General features: G+C 35.2%; 1 protein-coding gene across 7 annotated transcripts in view; it reads right to left on the minus strand.

The window, feature by feature from the left end:
• Positions 1-26,014, minus strand: part of MPP7 (membrane palmitoylated protein 7) — a 165,049-nt gene that overhangs the window by 15,866 nt on the left and 123,169 nt on the right. For all 7 annotated transcript variants that reach the window (XM_026083530.1, XM_026083528.1, XM_026083527.1 and 4 more), the window contains 6 exons: positions 25,775-25,856; positions 23,996-24,081; positions 22,123-22,197; positions 21,293-21,489; positions 20,713-20,777; positions 335-505 (listed from right to left, as the gene is read on the minus strand). In XM_026083530.1, coding sequence (XP_025939315.1) covers positions 335-505; positions 20,713-20,777; positions 21,293-21,489; positions 22,123-22,197; positions 23,996-24,081; positions 25,775-25,856 — 676 coding nt within the window. The remainder of the gene's footprint in view (positions 1-334; positions 506-20,712; positions 20,778-21,292; positions 21,490-22,122; positions 22,198-23,995; positions 24,082-25,774; positions 25,857-26,014) is intronic.

Below are 26,014 nucleotides of genomic sequence, written 5' to 3' on the forward strand. Positions count from 1 at the left end.
GATCTTTACTGAGGAGCGTGGTGGGAGGACAAGAAACAACAGTCATAAATTGAAACTGATGGGTTCCAACTGGACATAAGGAAAAATTTCCACTCTGAGGGTAATGAAACACTGGAGCAGTTTCCCAGAGAGGCTGTAGAATCTCCAGCCTTGGGGGTTTTCCAGACCTGACTTGACAAAGCCATCAGCAGCCTGGTCTGAACTCAGTGTTGACCCTGCTTTCAGCAGGAGGTTGGACTAGACAGCCTCCTGAGGTCCCTTCCAACCTGAGTGATTCCTGTGCTAACCAGCTGTTCTCTGTTTTACCAGGTTAAAAATAAAGAAAACAACTTACCAACCAAAACTACAAGCCTGTATTTTTCATTAGGTTGTCGTCTATATTTTGCAACTTCTTCATAGGTTGGGATATCTGCTGTATCATATTGATCACTCTTCTTGCACTCATACATAGATTTGTTTGTTTTTTTATCTTTTCTGCTAAGACGAAAGCTTCTTCTAAAACCAGCTGCAATAAGAACAGGATTTTTTCAAAGTAAGAAATAGGTCTCCTCAGAATATCTGAAACCAATCTCTTCCAAACATTTGAGGATTGGTGTATGGTGCACCAAAATATAATACATTGGTGCATGTATTATATTTTTATATGAGTTACATATTTAACAGTTATATATAAGTATTATAGAATTACATAGAAGTATTATATATTTAATAAACTAACAATAATGCATTATATATTATAACACAGCCAGGTCATTAGAACAATATAGTTTAAAACTATGGGATAATAGCAGATGTCTATTTAAAGTGCAAATATAAGACTACCAATAAAATCACAATTGCAACAACAAACAACATGTAAAAATATAAAATATGATTACAATAATTTGTTAATGTATTTAGATAATTTGAGTATCTTATATATTATATATATATATACACACACACATACAAGTAAAACATTCATGCAGTCTGGACTCTCATACCATACTTAATGCATTTCTAGTAAATCACCATGGCGCACAGACGTTAAATACAACATATGGTGGAAGTACATCCCATGGTTGAAATGGCTACTGAAAACTAATTCCTTGAATATTTTTTTGTGCTTGTCTCCATGCTGACAGCATAAAAAAACTGCATATAACCTTTCCCGAAGACATTAAAAATAAAAACCAAACACTGTTAGTTAAACTCCAAAACACCATGAAACACCTTAGACAACATGGTACCCATATAATGGATATGATAGCATGAAATTAAAAATGAATATTCGTATTAGATTTGCATTTACAATTGCATCAATAGCGTTACATCACCAGTGCCTATCTGCAAGAGTGGAAATTTCACACAGCTTTTAAATGTTTTCAGGGGAGATAATCATAGGCAGTTTCAAGCAGAACAGTACAATAACACCTTCTACTTTATACATTAAAAACAAATTTACTCCATCATTAATGACTACCTTATATTTTTTTTCAAATAAATACTTTACATGTATTTTACTGGTATCCCTATGGCGTACCTTTTTTCTAGAAGGAACAGATGACCAGACTGCAAAGCTGATTTCATTATTTTGGGGCAATAAAGTAAAAAACAAACTACGCTTTAAATTTACTGAACAATCCCAGCACCTTTTTTGCCCCCAGGATATTTCATAGGACAGTAAATACATGTAAACTTTTGATGACCCTAGAATTCTCAGCAATATGTTTTAATAAACTTGTAAAAGCACTTATTTCTGGTGTTTGAAAAGTAATCATATTACAATTTTTTCTTCAAAGGTAATATCTGGCAAATTCAAGACTCAGCTCTGCAAATACTTCAAACCAGACTTGGAGCAAGATCAGCGAGTCTTAGATATACAAGCGTAGCATTTTGCACACACGCAGTTCCATTTAGCATGAATCTTTGCAGAACCTGGATCACAAAGCATGTTAACCAAGTTAATATGTGATATGTAAACATAATGAAATAGACTGAAATAAAGTATTTTATTATTTAAAAAAGAACACTAACATTGTAGCGACTGCAGTTATAAAAGCCTTGTTGAAGCCCTGATAACTGTAACCACAGACACCCAACACAGGACCTGGGGGATCTTGTCAATACCAGCGCACAGACAGCCAGAACACAGATATTTTCTTGCTCCATAGCCGCGCCTAACCATGTACATCTAATTATATAAAGAAAGGTTAAAAATAATATTAGCAATTCAGATACATGAAATGGATTACAAGTTTCCTGAGGCCTAATCTAGAAGGCCCCAGATTAAAAAAAAAAAAATCAGTTACCTTACAACCAGCTGAAAACTGTTGTTTCATTATTTTAGAAAAAAAGAAGAAAAAAGAATTCTTCACCATTTACTAAATGTTTGACAGAACAAAGAGTTCTGTCACAAAACCCAGAATCCATATATCTGAAGAAGGTTCAGTTCAGTGTTAAAAGACAACTATTTTCGAACTCTCTTTTAATAAAGAAGAGTAGAAGTCAAGTGAAGCCAAACCAGTCTTCTCTATTCCAGTTTGTTTTTGACCTTACAAATACCAAGAATTCCAGGTCTCATAGTGCATTTACCAACAGGTTTCTTAATCTCAACTTAAATGTTAAACTGTGGAATCTTAAGGAGAAGTATCCTTCATGCAAAATCTTAATCACCAATTCAATCTCTGCTGTTCGATTTTAATACGACCATTCATAATTTGTTCCTCTTTTCTCCATCCACTTTGTGTGTTCAGGTTTCACTATCAAACCATCAGATGGTGGGTTATTTAATAACTTTGATTCCTTATTCTCTTAAAAGAGAGAAAATCTGATTTCTTTGTGTATAAAAGAGAGAAGAAAATCCTTCAGTGCTGTCTTTAGGCTAATTCCTCTCTGATCAATTTTACAGACTACATACAAAGCATCACAAAAACTCAGGTCATAGGTTTCTGCTACTAACACATGCTTTCTGGATTAAAACATTTAATATTTCTGTGAAACAAACTGACTTGTAATGTGAAAACACTAGTATTTCCTTGTTTTTAAGAAAGTTCAATAGCAAGTTCATCTAGAACTTTGATGTTACGCAAAAGCCATTACATTAATTAAAAAATAAACATGGGAGCCAGAGATAACTAAGCACATTTCCAGTATGACTGATTTATCTGCAGTGTGCTAGTGATGCTCTGTAAAACTATAGAATATGAAAAACCTACCACAGGTTGATTGCTTTGCCACTTAAACACTATTGTCAATTTTAAAGTTGTTTTAAATGTTCTGCAAAGCACATCTGAATAGCCCTGTACAGAATCCTAAAAAAGCTTGCTTAAAGCAGCTTTCAAAAGCAAGAAGAACATACAGTAATGAGAGAGAGGATGAGACTGTTTCAAATATATCCAACGTTTTTATGATACTGCTACTGCATTCCTGGAAACATCATTCTCCCTCTCTCATATCTGCAATTATATATCCTCACATATGTGGCTTAGCTTTACATCAACCTTCAGAAGCTATTGTATAAAGAACCATTAATAAATATTTTCTATTGAATTCTGATTGCATTTTATAAGCAATATATTCATCAAGACACTTTAACATATGTGACCAAGAATAAATAGCACATAAAGAGGTCTTATTCAGTGCAGAGCGGGGTAATCTTACAAGTTGATTAAGATTTATTTATTGTTATATTTTAAGGCTACAAGAAATCTCGTACTCTTAGGACAATCTATCTGACAACAAACAAAGAATACATGGGCTTAATTCAAAAAGAAAAGGAACAAGTTCCTAAATAGTAAATTTTTCACAACCCTTTCCAAAAATTCTTTCCTGGTGTGGCACTGAAGATTTCCATTGTGCTTAAGCCAGGCCTGCCAAAGTAAAACTGAAATGCCACCTAAGTGGTATTTCTTAATTGCAAAAAGCAAGCTTTTACTATTTTTGTTCACCTATTTAATGAAATGTATAGCATCTGAGACTAACTTTGTGTTATTATGAAGATTTGCAGATATTTCTCTCCAGATACAGCTCTCTAGCAGAATGTTAGCAATAACACATATTGGGCAGCTATGACTGTGCAAAAAGATTAAGCTGTACTGAAAAAACATGATTCTTGCAAGGCATGAATACCTTCATGAACAAGCAGCAAAACACCCCTCTTATGTTTGCATATTTTACAGCTTAGGAGAGATGAAAAATGAAAACATCGTATATTTAAATTAACAATAAAGCATTGTTAAAGATATGGTGAAAATCTCTATTGAATACAATAGAATCATTTCTATACAATGATGAAGCTTAAAAATAGACTTCTAAAAAAGAACAGAGGGAAAAAGGCTTGCTTGGCCAGAATATTTGATAATATGAAAGTGAATAAATATGAAAGGAGCTGCAAGCTATACTGTCTGTGGAATATTGGATATTAGCAAAGATTAACCTTAGTAGCCAAGTATGCAGACTGTTAAATAAAAAGGGAAAACTTTCACCAAAGCAACAAAAAAATTCTGAACATTAAGAACTTTGCACCAGCTCACAGATTTCAACTATATAGGACTAGAAGCCTACTGAACATGCTAACCTATAAACTACTCCTGGAATGTAGCAGGTTTGGTGAAATAAAGAACAGCCACTGGGAAGTAAATATGAAGAACAAATGTTCTTAAACCACAAATGTCTCCAAACTTTATAACACTTCTCAACAGGAAACAAAAAATCATAAAATGTGACTAACAAACTTAATTAAGACCCAACAGCAATACAAGAGAAACAACTTATATCTCTAATTCTTAGAAAAATGAAAAAACCTTAGGTGAAAAGTCTGATTATTCTTTTAATCACTAGCAATATACATTTGGTCATCTCTGAACAACTTCCTTACATTTATACAGAGAAACCCACATGGGCCCCACACACAAATCCAAACTGAAAACTGGCAATGCATGAACATATCCTGTCTCCCCTAAGATATTTTTAAAAGGTGTCAATGTAAAAGCTTGTATTTATTTAGATTTAGTAATATAATTCTAAAGAATAAATGAACAAGACCTTGCAACTATGTTGTGTGATTTTAAATCCAAATATGTTTGTGAAAGTAGAAAGCTCATTTCTCAAATTCAGGGAACTATGCTAATAGGGAATATTACATTTTAAATTCACCTATGCTTCTTAAACTTACCAGGAATACAGTAAGGCTCTAGAATGCTACAAAGTACTTACATGTGCTTTTGTTCATTTTCATTCACTAATACTATTACTTAAGTACACATTTAATTTAAATGTATTCTTCACTGATTTGGGGTAATCTTACATAGCTTCTATATGCAGTGAACAAAGGCAGTTTATTTGTAAGTGCATTTACGAATACTTTTTTGTATCCATACTACTGACAAAAATAAGTTTGGTACCATGGCCATTACTGAGGTTTGAAAAAATACAACATTTGTACTAGATATTTCTGGATATTTTTTCCCCAAAATACTGGGATTTTTTTTTCCTGCCCTCCCTGCATGGGAGGGCTCACATACTGAGTATGCCTATCATTACGCAGGAACTGCACAAACACAGAGCAGACTTCTTACGCTGCTTGCTTCTGGACTGGTTCCCAGCTTGCACATTTAGACAGTGTTAATAAAAGTTCAGATTATGTCTGGATTTTTAAGACAAAATTGAGAACAGTAAACAGATGATATTCATCTATATTTACTGTATGTTCATAAAGGTTCAAGTAATGTAACTAGAATTTAAGTTTGGCAAAGATAAACTCCTAATGTTCTCCACAGCAATTCCTCAGGAAATTACTGCAGAAACATACACTATTATACCATAAATTAAATATTAGAATTTGGTGACAAATCATGAAACACGTCTGAGTCACTTTAGGGGGAGGGTTAAAAATAATAATAGCATAACCTTGGGCATAAAAGATCTGACCCCAAATGGTACAGACATTCTGAGTTTTGAAAACTACCTCTTCTGTTGCTCTTCATGATCATCTCAGGTATGTCTAAAGTACATACCCTTTCAGAGAAAGTCAGATGATTCACAGAATATCCTGATTCACAAACTGAAATAAAGAGCCCTAAAGCAACAATGAGCCATAAAAATCTAGTGAAAACTCGAAAATTAAGAATAGAATTCCTGTAGTTCACTTGATATGTTCACACATCTCTACTTTGAAGACTGTTTCTGGAATTCAGAAACCCAAAACTACTTCAGCTTACCTAATACTAACTGTCCATGTTTGTGACTATAACCTGCTGTAAATGCAAGGTGAAACAAGTCAACTCCTTCATCAAGGGTTAAGCTAACTCAGACTACCTTGTTCTTGTAACAGGTTACAACATGTGCACAGACAGTTATTCGGGTGTTGCTACAGCATACCGAACCTGTTGGTGTGACCTAAGTCCCTCCAGTGACCATGTTTTAGGTTTCATTTTCAGTTTAGTATGTTTAACCTAGACCTTACGTTATAATAAGGAGAGTCTTGTCTAGAAATTCTTGTTTCCTCAGTAAGCAGGGAGTGCCATAAATGTCTACGATCTTGCAAGGACATACACACTCAGAAAAAATGTGACACTAAGGATTCACTCAAAACAGTATTGAAAAACATTGATGGACATTCAGAATAAGCTGTTTTCAAAATCAGACATATTTGTTTTCTCTCTACCAAAATAACCATTGGCTTCCTTGCCAGCGAATCTTGTGTTTTTTCTTTACAAACTTTGTTTGTTGTAAAACTTTTACAGTTGAAGATAGCCAAAAGTAACTTAAAGAAGCTCAGAATTTCTAACTTTCCCCATTCCACAAAAAAGAGCAAGCAATTCCATTTCATCCCTCAATTTGGGGCAAAAATTTTTGTCCTCAGAGTATATAAAGTTGCATCTCTCTCTCTTTTCAATCTTAATTATAAACTGTTTGAAACATACTGCAAGGGGAAACTGATGGGAATAAGTTTTATTCTTATAGTATGCAGATAAAATAACTGATGAACTAGAACAGATCAAAAACATAACACAGCAGAAAAATTGTTATATCGTATCCATATAAAAATCTGGTCGATCCAGAGCATTAAAGTAATTTTTGAAATTTCAGAATGCTCATTATGAATGCTTTCATTTATTCAGCTCTTCATATTATATGTTAACAGATCTAATCATCTTTGGTCTTTATGATGCAGCATGCTTAAGCAGTATCAGCTGCTGGTTTTAAACTGCTCAGTGTGCCAATACAACCTGAAGAAACAAACCTGAGGATTAAAATGTTATCCTATATTTTTATTCTGTGCGTATTATTCTTATTTTGCATGTTTTCTTCTTCATGTAAGATGATGAATCTTTCAGGTTATAGTTAATCTGATTTATCTGATGAAAACTATGATTGTACAATGTTCAAGAGACTGCTAAACTCCCTCACTGAAAGCTGATAAAAAAAGTAACTCTATTCAATGGATGCAGTCACTGGGTTTGTCATCTCTCATCCAGCATCCAGGTATGTCACAGCTTGCCTTTAAGTTAAGAACAAACACACAAACTTTTAGCCAGAAAACAATGCTGATTTGTGAGAAGGTATGAAGGGCGTCCAGTCTAGTTCCTAAGCTGCTGAAAGTCAGGCAGGATTGGAGAGAAACGAGACAGGATGGGAAACAAGGAGAAATTAACTGGCAGGAGAGGAGGAATGGGAGGAGAAAAATCTTGAGGAAAGAACTCAAAAAATACAGACAAAATGCAAAAAGCCAGAAAGAAAGAAAGAAAAAGAACAGTAAGTAAACATAATCAGCAGAGTGATTATTCTATACAAAAACAAGACCCTGACATCTTCAAAAGAAGAAGCAAGGAGCAGAAAAAAAATCCTTTGAAGCCCTCCAGTACCCTTGGGACTGAAAGAATATATGCTCAGGCCAGTGGAAAATAAAGAAACAAAGAGGTGCCTCCTAAGCAAGAAGGCGGACTGCAGGAAGTAGGTATGTTATGAGCTCCCATGTATCCAGCTGAGGTTTTCTAAAATGTCTTTACCTAAGACCCCATTAGCTTGTAGACTAGTGTACTATCAGATGTCTAAATTCTGCACAAGACATAGATAAGAATGTTCTGTCCTCCCTGCAGCATGTCAACAGGTTTTGCTCAAAGTATTGCGATTTAGCCAGTGGCAAATACCCAGCACATAAAGTCATTCCACAGTGAGACTGTATTCCCTGAGAAAATACAACTGAAAGAGAATTTAGCATAGAAGCAACCCTAAGTGTGGGTGAATAGGACTGGGCTCCTAAGATTTTGTGAAACAAGGAGATACAGGAGTGCWTGAGACATTTTGAATTACAACTCACAGAGCCCTGTTACTACATGCAAAAGAATGGTAACATCAGCTTTCATAAACCTACCTGCTTGATCTTACAAAAGGATAATCTTTTAATGAATTATTCTTGGTGAACCTCTAAATTCTAAAGTAACTATTTAATTACTCACAATCAATGAACATACTTTCCCTTTATGTCAAAACTGGTCTTAACCTTAGACAAGTCTCTTCTCTCCCTGTTTTGTCTTCCAACTCTCCTCCTCCTCCTCTCCTGCCACCTCACCGCCAACAGCACAGACCTCCCCTTGACTTAGGCTTTGCCTCTAGGGAGCACGACAAGGTGAGGTCCATCTGTGGAAGACTGGTGGCAGCACTCCACCAGGAGGAAGCTCTCAAGACAGAAACCATTGCCTGCACTCTATAGGCAATGCTTGTAGTTCTCAGATAATTTTTGTAAAGTTCTTGCCCAGGTAAACTAAACCCCACCTTGATTTTTTTTCTCTGCATCTGGGACAACATTAGCTTCTTCCCCAAGACATCTCCTTCCTAGATGACTAAGCCTTATTGATAACAGTGGACAACAATGTTTCATTGGGAAGACATCAGCACTAAGAAAAGGTGGATTCTATCTTGCTACTTTCATTCTCCTATAAAGCACCTGCCCACTAGGATCTGATTCAAGACCCTGACAGTTTAATATTCAGAATTCATGCTATGTATGCAACCAGAAACAAAAAGTGGGCAAAATCATTTTTTCATTTCAAAAAGATGTTATAAGGCAGACACAGTTCATCTGGAATAGCATTCAAAATATCATTTTCCAAGTATACTTCAATTTCTCAATACAACTGGACTTCAATATTAATACAATTATTTGATTGACTAACAAATGCAAAAAGTTTATTTTCAGCACAATCACTGGAAGAACACAGGTGAACATTAGTTCTGAAAATAACTGGCCAAATTATACCACACTAAGGTTTTGGAAAGAGGCCAAAGTTCTTTCAGTTACGTAGTTTATGTGTTCCTAATGCAGTTTATATACCACATTAAAAAAAAAAGGATACTACAATATGAAAAACATCTCTAATTTACAGCAATGGTGTAAGTTGTTTCAGTGAGCCCAGTGGTTTGGATGTGGTAAAGCACTTTGACATGTTTCTTCCCATTCCTCCCATAGCAGGAGGACGAAGGCCTTGGGAAAAGGGCTGGTTGTTGCAAGGTCCACTCTAGCCCATCTTCCGCTGGCAGGAATTCTGGCCAGTTTCAACTAAAACATTTTTAAATAGCTTTTAAAATGGCACAAATTCAAAGTTGAAACATATCATGGAACAATCACCTTTTTTAAATGTTACGTTTGTTTAAAATTTGGAATCCTTAAACTGAAGCCAAAGGACTCTTTCCCTTCCTCTATTCCCCCTTCCCCCATTGATACATTAAGCTCAGACTAGCTTTAAAGTTAAATTTAAGCTATTGGGTTATTATAACTTACTTTTGTAATGTGGAAAAGAACCAATGCATACAAATTTGCTTGTTATTCTCACCAAATACTGACCAAAATTATTAGCTAGAAACATAGAAAGAAGAGGTAAGCAAAACACGGATAAAACCTTGAAAGTGTCCCTTTAAAGTCTCAGTCAAAGATTTCATGATATAGTAACCTTTTTGTTTGATTAAACACATTGCTTACTTAATATACTAAAAGTCACTAATTTTCCCACTTACAAGGATTTTTTAATTTTGACTTAAAAATCAAAACAGTATTTTAGTAGCTTGTGATTAGCCAGATAAAGGCATACTGCACTATGTAAATCCTTTATGTCAAATCCAATGAGCCATTTTTTAAATTTTAGTATTCATGCTTTTAACATGCACAGGAAGGACATTTGTATGCAAATTACCCCCAAAAGCAAAGTGACACAGTAGTTCCAGGAAACAGAAGCTGAAAGAAAGGAAGAAATCATTTTTTGTAACCAACTGCTCACCTAGATGGGATCCACTGTTGTGATCAGCACATTCAGCATCTTCTGGACGAAGGGTAAAAGCACACAGAATAAGAGCCAAGAAATAAAGCAGAATAGTTAGAAGCCCCGCAACAAATACAGAAGAAATTACTTTAAAAATGACAACTGTACAAGGCATAGCATTAAAAAGCCTTCAATAAACCATGTTCTTAAAAACATAAAACAACATCTATTGTTTTATATTTTAGCTGAAGATATTCTGGATTTTTGCAGCATGCACACTGATCTTTTTTACCTTTTCAAACAATACTTTTTGATTACAGCAAACAAATATCCTGAAAAGAATTCTAACACTGTATTATTCATCCTTTATCGGTTAATAGAAAATATGATACCACTTAAAAGAAAGCAAAATGTATTTGATGTAAATCAAGCTTTTTTTGTAAATTACACATTATCAGACTTTGCTTTAAATCTTGGCTCACTGGATTAGACAGAAAGGTTTTTGATCAAAAACACATCCTTTCATTTGATATAAAATAGCTATAAGGTATATTTTTACATGCCAGAGGCCTTTTGATCAAAAATACGAGCTACAATTTCTAATGCCTTTATAAACAAAGGCCTCTTAAGTTAAAAAAAAATACAAGAGATCAGCTGCTATTGCTTTAACATATGCTGCAAGCATAACAGTAATCGGCTAGACTTAGAGGGAAAACAGTAAAGATGATACTACATGGATGAACTTTCTACTGTCTCAGAGAAATACTTCGTCAGTAATAATTAGAAACGCAAGACCTCTCAAGGCCATCTAACTGAGTCAGAATCATCTTTTCCCAACCCAGCCCACCCAAGTTCTCCTAATGTTCTGATACTCCTCTTCTACACATATCTTTCCTCCAACAGTTCAAGAGAGAGAGAAAACAGCTTATAACAACAGTCCAAATGACTGATCTTTACATGAAGTAAGTAGGAATATTGCAATATTTTTATCTACTTTAAAAGAATGAACCAATGTATTTGGTGGCAATATGGAAGCATTATATGTATAACATCTCTTATAAATGTTGGACTATATTCAATTTAATTCTAAACACATGTTCTCAAAATAAAATTATTGGGCTATGCAGGGAAACTTTTGTACATGTACCTTCAATTTCCTCTGAGAAGCACAAAGGAAAAATAGGAAAGGAAATCATTAAATGGGCTGCAAACATAGCTGAAGAAAGAAAAGTTAAATCTAAGAAGAAAAAATACACCTACCACACTCAACCGCTTCCTCATCTTAGAACAGCCAAAAAAGCAAAGTATTATTGTTTAATACTTCATAAATAGGAAAAACACGTAGCTATGGAAGCTACTCTAAAATCCTCCAGATAGCACCCGTTATATTGAGGCATATACCAACATACCTGCACTGAACTTAACTTAAATGTTTAACTACACTCAAAGGTAGAAAAGGACATAAAAAGACATTGAAATGTTATGGATACTTTCAATTTCCTATCTGAGAGTCTTCCACTATTAATTTGGTAGCAATGACTGTAACCAGTTGTTATGAATTATCTCTTTGAAATTAAATGCAAAGTTTGCTAATTCCCTTATATCAGGCGTAACCTAGGATTTTTAACAATTACTGCCATGAATGTGGTCTCAGTATCTTTCTACACTTACAGAAGTAGCTGCTACAGCCTTCAGGGCTAGGCTTTTGCAGGCTGTGATTTTTTGAATGTCTATAGCCTTAACTGAAGAATGCTGAAAGAAGTTAAATAAACCATCTTTTTTTCTCTGACACTATCCTAATATAATGGGTCTAGTTAAGACATTTGGCTTACCCATAGTAAGTCAGTAAGCTTTTGCCTCCTTGATAGGAGAAAATAAACATTTTTACACTCATCTTTGGCCTAGTATAGAAAAGCAACATAATTGTTATGAATTTGCGTTCAAAAGATATGCTATACTAATGTCTGGATACATACAGAGATTTCACAATCTACATCTCATTCAAATTTCCTTTGGAATCTGGACATAAATATATGAAATATATATATATATTTCAAAGAGTTTCTGCAAAGTGTATCTTCCCACAGAATGTGACAAATTTATTCAAGAGATATGTTAATCTCTTTCAGTGGTAACTGATGTATCAAACGAAGGCTGGATCAAAACTCTCTTAACTCTTTGGGTAACGAGAAGAGCTTTTCCCATTTCATCCTGTGAAATGGATACAAAAGTCTTTTCTGCTGGGGAAGAATTTTGTTTTGCAGAACCACTTCTTGATACTCCTTTTCTTGAGGACATTTTTCAAAAAGATTAATTTGGAAGATTGCTCTAAAATATATTTGAAGTTATTCCTACACTTGCAGTGACTGCATGATTTTAGGAGGCTGGAAAGTCCTTTAAAGTGAGCATTGTTTGGTTGACCACATCCAATTCCTTAAAAGAGTGCAGACAATTTTGTGAGATGAGAGAAATGGACACTGGATCCTTTTTCCTCTCCTGACTTCTTGAATTCTTGAAGTGACAAATGCCCTGAAGCTGGACGTGGAATGGCAGGTCAGCTTCCTGAGGGTACTATTTCTTTCTCCCTCTCTGTGCGGAGAGACCTTTTATACTTCCTGATATGTATGACAAGTTCCATGAGCTTTTTCTACATTTCTAGTTGACTTTCAATAGGCCGCAAATGTGTCTCCGGAAAAAAAAGTCACGAATGCTCAGAAACAGCTCCTAGCAATACAGTTAAATAATTTCCTGAATTCAGTGAAATTATTTGGTTGAACTAGTGATTGTGCATTTTTAAGTGTTCTATTTGGTATTTTGTCATTAAAAATGAACAACTCCTGACTATGAACGTGAAAGACTGCACCAGGAGAAAAAGAGGTCTGTATGTACACGCAGGTATACACTGACATGTTTTTGAGCAGTTCAGGCACTGGGAGGTGGCAGATGGTGGAGCTACAGTCACTGGGCTGAGAATAGCTGAAAGGAACCCAGGCATTCGGCCTGCCCCTCCTAGGAAAGGGGACGGTCTTTACCTTCCATGCTATAAATTAAAGATGTTTGGATTTCCAGATGAGCCAGCAGATGCCAGAGAGCAGACATCAAAATGTGTACAAACTGAGGTTTCACGCTAAGATAAAGTGAAAGAGTTTTGAGCTTTTTGCATTTTGTGAGGGATCTTCCCTTTTAATACTGCTCTTGGCTTTCTTGGGCTACTGCTAAGTTTGAACATAACAGGCTATAATGAAAAGATGTGGGAAATAGTGCCTCATAGGCTAATGCAGCTATGAAACAGTCATCAACATGTGACTTCCAGTTTGAATTTTCACCAGGAATTCTACCAGGGCAATTGTCTGTCCCTGTTAAAGCCAGAGGTTTTTTGTCAGGAAATTTCATTTTAGGACTTATCACTAACTAATACAGCCCTGTGTGGTTGTCGCAGTTGTATGCATGCAGCAGGTACTTGCAGACATATGCCTAATGTTCCAAATTTTAGAGACATGGAAAATTGGGGTATATCTTCTCAGGACAGTAAAGTTTTACCAAATTGAAGTAGGGGAGAGAAAGAAAACAGAGATGCTTAGGAGGAAGGAACAACTAAGAGACTAAACGAGGACAGAGAATGGAGAAGAGGAAATCAGCTGGAAAGGAGGATAATAAAAGTAGTGACAAACTGTAAAAAAGCACAGGCAACATGGAACAAATAAAATATTGGAAAAAAGAGAAATACTATCAATTAAATGTAGTGTGATAAGAAGGGAGAGGAAATTACAAAGAAAGAAACAGTCATGGGACAGGTTCATGAAAAAACAGTGAAGTTGTATCAAGATATAAATGGGAAAAAAAGAAATAGGAAACACAAGTGCAATGGAAACTTAGGAGGTATGTGTTTTTATTCATTTTAGAAAGACATCAATGTAGCCAGTATGCTATACTAAAACAATGCAAAACACTATTACATACACTGCATTTTTTATGTATTTTAACTGAAATATATTTAGATTTGATTTTGTGGGCCTCACCTAAATTGTATTACTCATGAAGCTCAAAATCAGAGCCACTCCAGGAACTGCCTGAGCTCTTTAAAACAACCCTGCACCAGATTAAAACTTTTAACTCTTGCTGACTTTCTTTCAACAGTGTTTCCATTAAAGAACCTTTGTTTAATGTTTCGCAGCCTAAAATTAGATCCAGCAGTTCCGTTCCAGCTTCTGAACATAAGCATGTTACATTATCCCTTAAATTCTATTTCATTCTAGTAAGCAAGAAATTGGTATGTACAAGGATCTGCATTACAATGAATATATTAAACAAATGAAACACTCTTGATTTTGTTAGTGATGAACAATGCCACATAGCAATCAACGTTCATACTGCTTTGCAGTTTTTATCCTACAGGTTTTTGTAGATCAAAGGATACATATATGTTCATGTTTTAGAAATTTTAAGGTGATCTAAATTAATCTTTTCATAATATCATCAGATATCAGTATCTCTACTAAGATAATTTGGAAAATGTAGAAGGATGGTCCTGTGGTGAAGGACAGACCAAGAATTTACAGGATCCATTTCCACTTCTGTCTCATGTGAATCAAATGTCATCCAGCTTCAGGTTTCCTTAATTTCTCTGTGGTAGTAGGAAGTTAGTATTTTTAAAGCACAGAAAACTTCTAAGCAAAGATACTAACTTGTTAATTTAACTCTGAAGCTCTGGTTTATTTTTTGCTTTTACTCTTAACTCCTTGGAGGTGGGCAATCAGGAATCAAATATGAACACAGATAAACACTGAGAAGGAAGGCATAGTTAAATGTGTGCAGCAATTACAACAAGCAAAAGAGTCCTACTATAAATTTATGCAAATGTTTCATCTTCAAATACAACTAGTACAAAACATTCATTCTCTTACTCTGTTTAAATTCTTCTGTTGGCAGAATATGATCTTCAATTCACAAGACATTCATCTTTGGATAAACTGGGTTACATCTTGTTTGAATGAACACCATTTGGCTGCAGTTAAATATTTCTTCTTGCTCATACAATGCCAATCACATACAGTAAATCAAAATTGAAAGTAAAATAGGTTTTAAGCCCTAGAAAAATTATATAATGATGACTTTGCCACAATAAGTATTTACATTCAGCATTAAATATACTGAACAAATCTATTCGCAAGGAAAAGACATATCTGAACAGCTCTGTCTTATATGCTACATACCTATATGTATTTATATATAAATGTACACACAGAGTATGGATACACATATACACATATGCACTGTGTAAGTTAACAGAAGTTACAGGCTACAGCTAGTGTAAAATATAATGTAGTTTTCATACCAGAGACAACAGATATGTAACATGAGAGTAAACACAATAATTGCTATGAAGGCAAAATTATGCTGAAGGGATATATCTTGGCTGATACATTTATAGTTCATAATAACTGCAGAACAGTAACTAAATTATTTGTTTGTTATTTAAATAAACTTACATTTTCTTTTCAAAACAATAGGTTATTGTTGCTTTATCTACAAATGAAAGTAAGCTATGAATGCAAGAACCACTGTGTTTGTTGGCAGTGACTCTTACAGTTACTGCATGACTACTCTTTGTATTCAAGTTCACAGACTTGGAACTATTAAACAAATGAATTCTTCGCTGTATTGAGGCTCACGGCACTCCTAATTAGTCAGGGTGCAGTGACAGGAGAACTCACAGAGCCAGCTCTAGGTACAGAGCTGTGCCCATGCTAAGATGACCTCCTAAGCCAGCAGTGCTGCTCATTATTATTCAGGAATATCAGATAAGCAGGTTTCTGCAGAGCTGGCTTTCTGTCACTGCTAATAATCTCAGACAAACCTAAGCTGATTTCATGCAGTTGGACACCTCCGTACTGTATGTCCCACCACGTCCCACAAGCTCCATTAATCCTCACTGTCAGGTATAGCGCAGGCTTCACTGTCTCAGTATGTGGAGGGTTAATCTTGTTAACACAGTCTCGTGCATCTCTATTCCTTTACTTTCATTCCATTTTTCTATTTTCTTTTCTACATTGTTTTTTCTCATCATTTTTTCCCAGTGTAATTTTCCCATAGTATTAAATGAACAAGCAACACTGCTTTTGGCTGTAAAGTCGTTGGTATTAAGCAGTGAGAAAAGTGCTGAAAATGCTTGAGGGTTTTGTTATCCCTCCATCCTTTCTGCACTAACTCAGAGCCTCAGAAATAACATTATCAGTCTTATCAGCAGGTCAGCACATCTAAACTGTCACTTGTCTCATGCATTTAAATCTTATTAAATCTTAATGCTGTTAAACTTATTGAGATGGTTTTCCATCAATAATGAGAAACTGAAACAGGTCAATGTCCATATAAGCTTTGCGTTCGCTATTTTAAAAACTTTAACAACAAGTTTTTATATGAATAGAATCCATAAAAAATGAACTATAGTGCAAACAGTGACTACCGCAATACTCTTACATAATACTGTTAATAGCACTAATTTAATCATTTCAAAGACCATTCGCTCTGGGGTTCTTCCTAACTGGATTTAAAGGCAGCTTTTGTTCATCAGTTCTTCCACTCTCCTTGTTGTAGTAATTTCTCTCTTTCTTTATCCTCAATACTAAAATTCACTTTCCTGCTTTTCTTCTCATTTCTTTATTCCTCCTTTTTCCTGGACTTCCTCTTGATTTAAAATCATCTTTGTTCCATGTAGCCTCCAGCTATGTTATCAATTTCCTGCCACCTTACTCCCCAATACTATCAAGTTATGTGCCCTCTCTCTTTTCAAATAAAAAAGTGTGATTTCACTTACCTTTCAATATAGAATGTTTATTGTTTTGCTTCCTCTTCTGACATTACACGTTAAAGGTTTTTCACTTCGACTGGTGCAATGTGAGAATGAGTCTGTTACCTCTTTCAAGACAACGGCTACATTCTGGGAGAGGTGTGTGTCTGGATATTACTCTCTTCTACAGAGTATTTACTTTTACTTATATTCACTCTACATATAGACACAACGAAAAAATTGACTTGGCTTATGACAGCAGCATATTAAACTAAAACTAAGTATTGGCATTTCCATTATAAACTGATCCTTTTATTAATTTAGAATTAGGCTAGGTTTATGTTCTTTTCAGCGCAAATCAATTCTTGCTGCAAAGTTCCATGGAAAATTTGCTCTCCTCCCTCTCCTCAAGATGTGTAAGCATGGTCAGTATCACCAAAGCAGTCCTCTTTTCTGGGCTTCTGAATTTATGGTACACAAATATGTGTACATATTAATTACTTCACATGACATGCATTGCTATGCTGATAAGTATAAAAAAATTCAAAATTGAAAATAGAAAGAAGGCTGTTGAAAAGTCATTTGATCTATCTTCTTTACAAGCTTTGAAACATACTTAATTATCTAAGCAAATCCTGATGGATGTTAATGTTGCTGTGAATACAGTTATCGACTATGTTTCAAATAGCTCTTTTTCTAGTTAAATACAACAAAGTCCCTCCCAGTTCCAGACACTGGCATGAGGAGAGAGACAAAAAGCACTACTACCCTGGAAACCCACCTAAGAAATCAGAGCTGATCCACATTTTCTTGGTATTCAAGAAAAATAGAATATTCCTCCTCAATTCTCCCTATCAAAACCAAAGAAATCTAATTAGGTTTCTTCCTCATTACAAAACGTGGGATCTATGGAATGAGTTGACTCAACAAAGTAGACTGACATCCAGAGGTACTTACCATGTCTCAAGAAAGCTTCCTAGTGTAACTCCCAGCCCTCTCAGGAAAGGGGCTTTTATTAGCATCTCTGTTGAAGTTCAAATGGTTTTCATCTTTTGGCAGCTGTAAGGAATATCAGCTGGCAAATTGCCCTCTCCATCCCAACTGCTATGGAAATTCAGATCATAGGATTGGATGGGATCAACTACAACAGCAAGGAACCTTTCAATATATAGCTTATTCAGAAGTAGCTTGTTCAGATCTACAGAACATTGTTTCCCCCACAAAACTACCCCTCCAAACACTGAAGAACCCTACAGCAAGCTGAAGGCCTGTAGTACAGGACCAAAAAACAATCAGACGAAATCAAGCATTGCCAGTGTCCTACTTCTTTATATGGGAATTTGTTAAATAAAACTTTAGAGGACAATAATCAGTGGGTCATGCCCCGCAATACAGATAATGACAAAAACATCAGACCCAGCAGTCCTTTCCCATTTTCTCTTCTCCATGTCACCTTCCTTACATGTTTCTGAGCCTGGCAATATGCTGTTTGTTCAGCTCCGCAATGCAAGATTTTCCAGCATCTCCCAATTTGGCAAGATGGCTGCTGTGCACAAATGCAGGCAAGAGCCCCACATCTCAGTTTCAGTGCCATGCTTCATAACACAAAAAAGCTGCCTAGCTTTAGAAAGATCACAAGGTTGCAGAGCTTCTCCCAGATCACCTGGAATCCTCTTGAGAAGACAAGCAAGTGCAAGGTTTTCCTGAGAGCAACTTGAGCAACATTCTAGTCATGACATTTTTCTATAGGCGAATTCTTGTCCTTAAAATGTCTCATCTGTGAAGGACCTGAAATCCCTCTCAACACCAAAAACATGTTTAGCCTTTGAATAAGGAGTAGACCTCCACTCAGAACAGCACTCTCCCTCTTTCCATGGAAATCTGCCAGCTTTAGCAGCAGATTGTCCTAAGATACGAGGAAGAGAGAAAATGGCAAATCTATATTACTCTTCTGTCCTTCCTCTTTCACGAGGCACCACTGCCTTCTAGACAACACTAAGCTGGACCTTGCTTTGTTTCAAGAAAGTCTAAAAGAGATTAATAACAGGTATATTGCTCAACCCCAAGGCCCTGTGGTGTTTTAAAGGAAAGTAGAAGAGAGTTTTTCTCACTTGTTTGAGCAAGTCAAGGCAAGATAAATGGAGAAAACAGAGAGAAAAAATAGTACACATCATACTGTGGGCCTTCTTTGTATTACAAATTTGGCAATTCCCAATCAAGTACAGGCTGCTTACTTGGAAGGGTGAGAGGCATCTTGTAAAACCTTTCACTCAAAGGTCAGTAAAAAGATGCAGTCTATTATATAAGAAATCACGCAGTTTTGCTGCAGCAGCTGATTTACCTCTTCAAAAGCACCATGCCACCTTATTAGAAGGCTCTTATTCAGGCATTATCCAGACACAAGAACAGTGGACAGAAATAGCTATACGCTGGGATCAGAAACTTTTTGAAAACCGGGGCAGAGCAACTTCACCTCGAACCTAGAGAAACAACATATTTACTGCAAGCTGAAGGACCTCCTCATTGTTTGTGATCTAAGTAAATTAGAAATGCTATAGTGTAACCATGCAGTTTCCTGTTAACGTAATTACAAGGCTAATTGAGGCTTTTGGAGTTAACAACATCATCAGAACTTATAAACAAATAGTGAAATGGAATGAAAGATACTAAAATATACTAGAATATTAGAAAACTAACAGTAATTGTCAAACTCTGGAACACAAAAGCCATGGCAAGGAGTTAAGGAAAATTGCAACAGAAACCTCAGTGAAAAGTTTTAAAGTTAAAAGCATTTAGTTTTGTATGTAGTCTGCCAGCATCCACTGTTTGCCATAGTATCCATACTTTTTGTTTTAATGATAGAGAAGGAAAGATATTTGGAAATTTTAGACCAGTTTCTGAATATTTCTAGTTGAACTCTCAAACATGTTTGTATTTAAGATTTCGATCCTACTGAAGCATGATAGTTTCTTACATTGTACTCACTTTGTTATGAGTCTGTGTAACTGAAAGAAATAACAGGTCAAGTAAAATATGCAATAATACTTAAAACAGATGTTGATGTAAATTCCAGTGGAAAGAAAATATTTGTTTTAATGTATATGCTTGCTTAGAGCTTATTTTTCATATATTGTGCAACTACTGTATTTAAAAGCAGAGACTATTAAAAATGAATTTGCTTAGAAAACAATAAGAAAGAGTACCAAGAGAGCCTGTAAAAGAACCGAGTGTCCCGACTTTTTAAAAAATTCACACTGCTTCATAGGACACAAAAAAATCATCAGCCTTATGGGGGAGGGAAGGGAGAACATCAGACCTTTTATCTCTCTCAATATAAATTTCACTGTATTGATGCAGTCCAAATTATATAAAGTTTAGAGCCAATTCTGTAATATTTCAACAGGAAAAGAACACTCCTCGACCTCTGAATTATTATATATCAAAACATTAATTGGGCTCAGTGCTTCAAAAACAAAGTCAGAAGGTTGGGAATAATTGTTAGCTGGTTCTTAAAGTTCTAAACTTTAATTTCAGTTGTTATATTTATTTTTCCTACTGATACAATATGATCAAGGAGTTATTGTGCCCTGGAGAAATGCATCTTCTATTCACAAGGCTGAAACAAACTGCTATTTTATAAGGTTAGAGATCAGGACTATGATTTCTATTCCAGGTTAACAGACTTACATGATTTTCTGTTGGAAATTTTCAGTGGCTGAATCTGCACTTCTGGTCTTCTTAGTGCAAATCTCCTATAAAATCGGAGGTGGTAGGGGAAAGACACAAACTCCTCAGTTTTTACTGCAAGTTTGGGATTAGTAAACACTTAACATCATGAGACTATTGCAAAATATCCAAAAGATATTATAAGAAATTAACCTAAAACAATCTATTCACATTCTAAAAAATTAAATACTAAGCCTCAAATTTTTGTAAGGTCTCCAAAACCTGCTGCAGCTCTTATTCCTGCATAGTACATCAGTGTGAATACAGATACTGATGTGCTATTTTCCATATGGTTTCTCTTTCAATCTGGATCAGTGTTATCCTATCAGTTTTTGTCATTATTAATTCTAGCCAGACAAATAAGGAAATCCAAAGTATTTCAGCAATGGGTTTCCAAGTTCAGTTGTCTTGCTGCAAATGTAGGTTTATCATACCCTTGTAATCTATGAACATATATATGACAACTGTGCTGATCAAAAGACTCTACAAATGTCTTTTTTTACTACAAAACATAATGAAACCATGCTTTTCAATAGCTCACCTCTCCTGGAAATGCTTTGAAGGGATTAAGCCTGCTCTGGGATTGGCATCACCTTCGTGTTTGGCCTGCCACCAGGTTGCATCATCCTGGCTCATGATCTGAAGGATATCTCCTTTTCTGAAAGCAAGTCCAGCTTCTTTACAAGGAATTGCTTTATCCTCATTAGGATCATAGTCAAATAGGGCTCTGATAAACATCTGAAACAAACAGTGTTTTTGCTTTAGAATCCAAATATTAAATGTAATCCAAAGGTATCTTGCTTTTTTGCTTTTACTATTCAAAACCAAATTGAGCTAAATAATGTAATGCAATAAAAATTTACTGCTGTAAAACATCCTTATGGAAGTCTAACACTAGAAGATAATACAGCAATCTTTAATTCATTGCTCCTGCAACCAGAACTTGTATGCAGTAAAGGCTAAAAGATTCAGCTTCCAAAGGTAAACAGAACTTTGGATTTTGCAAGTAAACAGTGTGCCAGTAAGGGGAACAGGAGAGAAGATACTTTTGAACTAAGGTGCTCTAAAGTGCCTTCTGCCCAGGGTACGATGGGAGAAAAGGAGTATTTGGAAGTAAGCCAGGTCCTAACAGAAGGCTGAAGATCACCTATTTCAACTTGATGGCTGCAGAGTTAGAACCATGCTAGGCCCACTTGTAAATCTAGCATGTGAGTATGCAAGTGTACAGTGCCCTAAACATTGTCACATCAGAAAATCTGAGGCCTGAGGTATAAATGACAATCTTGGTTCTGCCATTAAAGCAAACAATATGTATCCCCAGCATAACAGTTACTGCAATAGTTTCCGAAATACTCTTAAGTAGTTACCTACCTTGCCTTCCTTCACTGGGGCTTCTTCCTTCACACTAGGTATAATTTTAAATGTAATTGCTCCTTGAGACTGTGCCTGGTGAATATTTTAAAAGGAAATGCACTGAAAATTAAATTCTACATTTTAAACAATATAATAAATCTTAAGAGGAATGGAAATTCAAATTAATTTTAAAATACTCAAAATATAATGAATTCATCCTCTCCCAAGCATGATTCATGGTGTCATGGTACGGACTGTGAACTGCAAAGAGTACATGTACCCACTTGCTTTTTTTGCATCACTGGCAGGTAGAGGAGAAATGGTAAAAACTGGGACATGCATGTTTCAGAGGTTCCAGTTCTACACTGAAGGTAAGAGCAAATGCGATAGTTAAAATGTATGCATATCAGAAGCAACTGCAGGATCCCTGGCAAAGTTTGGAGATCCCTGGAAAAATCCAGCTAACATTTCATTTTTCAAAAAAACTGATAGAAAAACTCAAATAGGCTTGTGCCATATTTATCCTATAAAACTACTGGGGGGATTTATTCTTTTGGCAAGTTAAAAAAACTAGAAAAGAAAAACATTTTTGAATAGACTACGTGTACTAAGTGGAAAAAAAGTCCTCCACTATAAATCTTAAAACAAGTTAGCCATCATCAACCACCTCATCCATTCATCTTTCCCTATATCCCACTTAAAATGTGTCTGGCTGCTTTTTACTTATTAACCACAATATATTCCCACTGCCTCAGTGACATTGTGCTATTGAAGGAAGTGCTAATCAGCTGGAGACTCTGCTACTATTACATACTGCCGACAAGTTTCATAAAACTAGCAGAGTGCAACAGACAGCCAACGATTTAAGCAAAATGGAAACAGGCCTGTCCACTACCAAGTGAGACATACCGCTGCCTGCGTGTCTGTGATCCGAAAGCTCACTGTTTGACAAGCAGCAGCCAAGTTCTTATTTCACCAGCCGTAGGACTGGAATCAATAATTCTGTTACTTTTGAAACAAGCTCTAACTAGCTTTTGATGTTTATATTGTACCTTAAGGAGGTAAATGGGGAAATTGTTCACACCTTTGCTAGTGCTATTGTGTTTCTAGAGATTTTTAAATATTAATTTTTGCAGGAAAATATGTTTCTTTAGGGAGCACAAAACCATAAAGCAAGTATGAATATCACTGGGCTAACACCTGAAATGAATCCTTTTGGCTATTGAACCAAAACTGTAAGACAGTCACTCACTTCAGCAGGACAACCATACATTTATGTATTTAGAAATGACTGAACCATGAATATAAAGAACTGTTGCCATCATCATCAGTTTCTTTGCTGCAAAAATACTAAATATTTCTGAAAAAACTGAAATTATTTAATTTGAAATAGTGCTCCATAAGTAAGTCACTAGGTTGGCTTAAGGAATTGTGTAGTTCAGAGGAGAGCAAACATAAACACATATATCACTATAAACTGTGAATCAATATAAAATATACTATTAATATATCCTATTATTTGATTATATCAAATATATATTAGGAATTCATTTTCACATGGAGTTAACGCATTAATAATAACTAAGACTAAAATGGTTTGAATTCAACATATCAGTGCATGCCTTAAACTGCAGGTTATACAGTGATGCCTGCAACATATTCATAGACATATTATTATCATTAACTACTACTAAGTCATTTGTAATTGCATATATGTAATGTGTGGTCAATCATTCTTTAAGAGAAAGGAAGTATAGGTTTATAAATGATGGTACTAAAAGAAAAGGCAATATTGTAGAATATACTTTTTCTAAGAAATATACGAGAAATAGTAAGTTGTATTACTTTTTCTTGACTCTCCTAAATTAATTTAAAAATGTTCAGTACTTACCAAAATGTGTATTATTTCTTCAGGTTTTTTATCATCTACAGGAATCCCATTGACTTCCCTGAGTTCATCACCAACGTGAATAAGACCTACAGAAATAAAAGAGTTGTTAAATGGAAATTCTGTGTAATACGAAAGACGCCATCAACATTCAGCTTTTTTTGCCTTATTCATCCACTTTAAGCTCTAACTTGAAGGCAGGAATATATGTCAAACACAACAATTGATAATGTCCTCACAAATAACCTTGAGATAGTTGGTTTACTCACCCCCCCCCCCTTCCTCCTGAAAACTAGTACCATTGCTGTATGACTTTTCCAGACTGTCTTGTATGCAGATGTTTGAAAAACATCTGTGCCAATTCTCTTTCCACTCACACTACTTTCTTATTGCTACACAGCTGCAAGTACTGCAAAGACAACTTAGACTATGAGTGCTAATTTGGTGGCACAAACGCTTCCTAATTTAACAATATATATCTAGATTTATTCCACACAGCTATTCTCAATTGCCTTCAATGAAAAGAGACAGGCACCTTTAGAGGATAATTCAGGACCCCTTTCTTAAGTTCTTGCAGATTTTAAGTATCCCAAACAATGGGAGTCAGGGATGTGCTGATATTTTGAGAGTTACCAGCTGAAACCCCAAATGGATACACTACAACTTCCAAATATTCTTAAATGATTACGATTACTTCAGCAAAAACAGCCAATGGAAACATGGGTAGTAAAAGTCATTCTCCCAACAGAAGTAAAACTAAATTTAACAGTAGTGCTTCAGAGAAAAAAAGAAAATAATACAACAATTGGTGATGTTAATACAAGTTCTTTGTGATAACAGCCACCCATGTAGGTAATTCAGGTTATTATTTTTATATTAGTCAGATACCACAGAGCACTCTAAAAAGACACCTTGATTCAATAGCTCTTAGAAGTTACTTCCATAGGTAATCTTTCTACTGAATTTCATTAAATTTGAGGGCCCCCCTAGGCAGAAGGAGTGCCACAAAGTACTTCACTTTCTGAGCCCAGTGTGTTGTGCTTTCAATAAATATTCCCCATGCATTAATATTGCTTCATTTACCCAGCTCCTTTGATCAAAACTTTGTAAAGGCCATTATTTGTCTGTTTAAAATTTTGACTAAAATAGAGAAAACAATCACTCAATAATAAAGTAAAACCAGAAGAACTCTTTTTTTGATTACACCCTTAAAAATGTAGTGTTAAATGGCTGCATTATAAATGAGCAAAATGGTTTGAATAAAATTGAAACTGAACCCAATTGTTCTCAAGAATTAAGACCTTTGAGGCTTGTCAGGAAATGACATTAAAAAAAAAAATCACTTCCTAGCTTAATCTAAAATGTACAATGACAAATTTTTGCCAGTTTTATTTCCACCCACAAAGAATAAGAAAATATAAAGAAAATCTTCTTAAAGAAACATCCAAAATCTCATATAAAATAATGCAGCAAGTTATAATTTGGCTTAGCCCATTTCTTAGTGGATGTCTTCAACTGTAAACAAACCATGCTATACAAAGACCTCAACAAAAGCCTGCATTTACTAACTCAAATATACTCTGTTGCAAGTGGATTGGGGAAACAATTCAGCAAGAAATACTTTCACCAGTATTGAAACATCACTTTGGAAAACTTTCCAAACCTGAAATTTTTTTGTTTGTGATACTGTTGTATTTCATGCATACAGAATATTTCCATTTCATCTCATTTCTTTCTGGGTTATGTAACTTGAATGGCTAGTGCCAAGAAGCAACACCTTACCACTTCTATCTGCAGCTCCTCCACGCATTATCCTGGCCACCACAATTGCACCAGTATGTTCATCCCTTTTAATAGTAGCCCCCTTTAAAAAAAAAGAAAAAGATTCTTGATTAGTTTGAACGTAATTTTAATTCACTACCCTAAAAAACATTTACTATGTAAAACTGCAAAATGTTGATATAGTACTGATGTGTGAATAAGCCAGAAATGACACTTGTTCATAAAAAGAATACACAAAAT

Source organism: Apteryx rowi, unplaced genomic scaffold (assembly GCF_003343035.1).
Source record: "Apteryx rowi isolate R43461 unplaced genomic scaffold, aptRow1 scaffold_606, whole genome shotgun sequence".
In the NCBI taxonomy this organism is placed as follows: domain Eukaryota; kingdom Metazoa; phylum Chordata; class Aves; order Apterygiformes; family Apterygidae; genus Apteryx; species Apteryx rowi.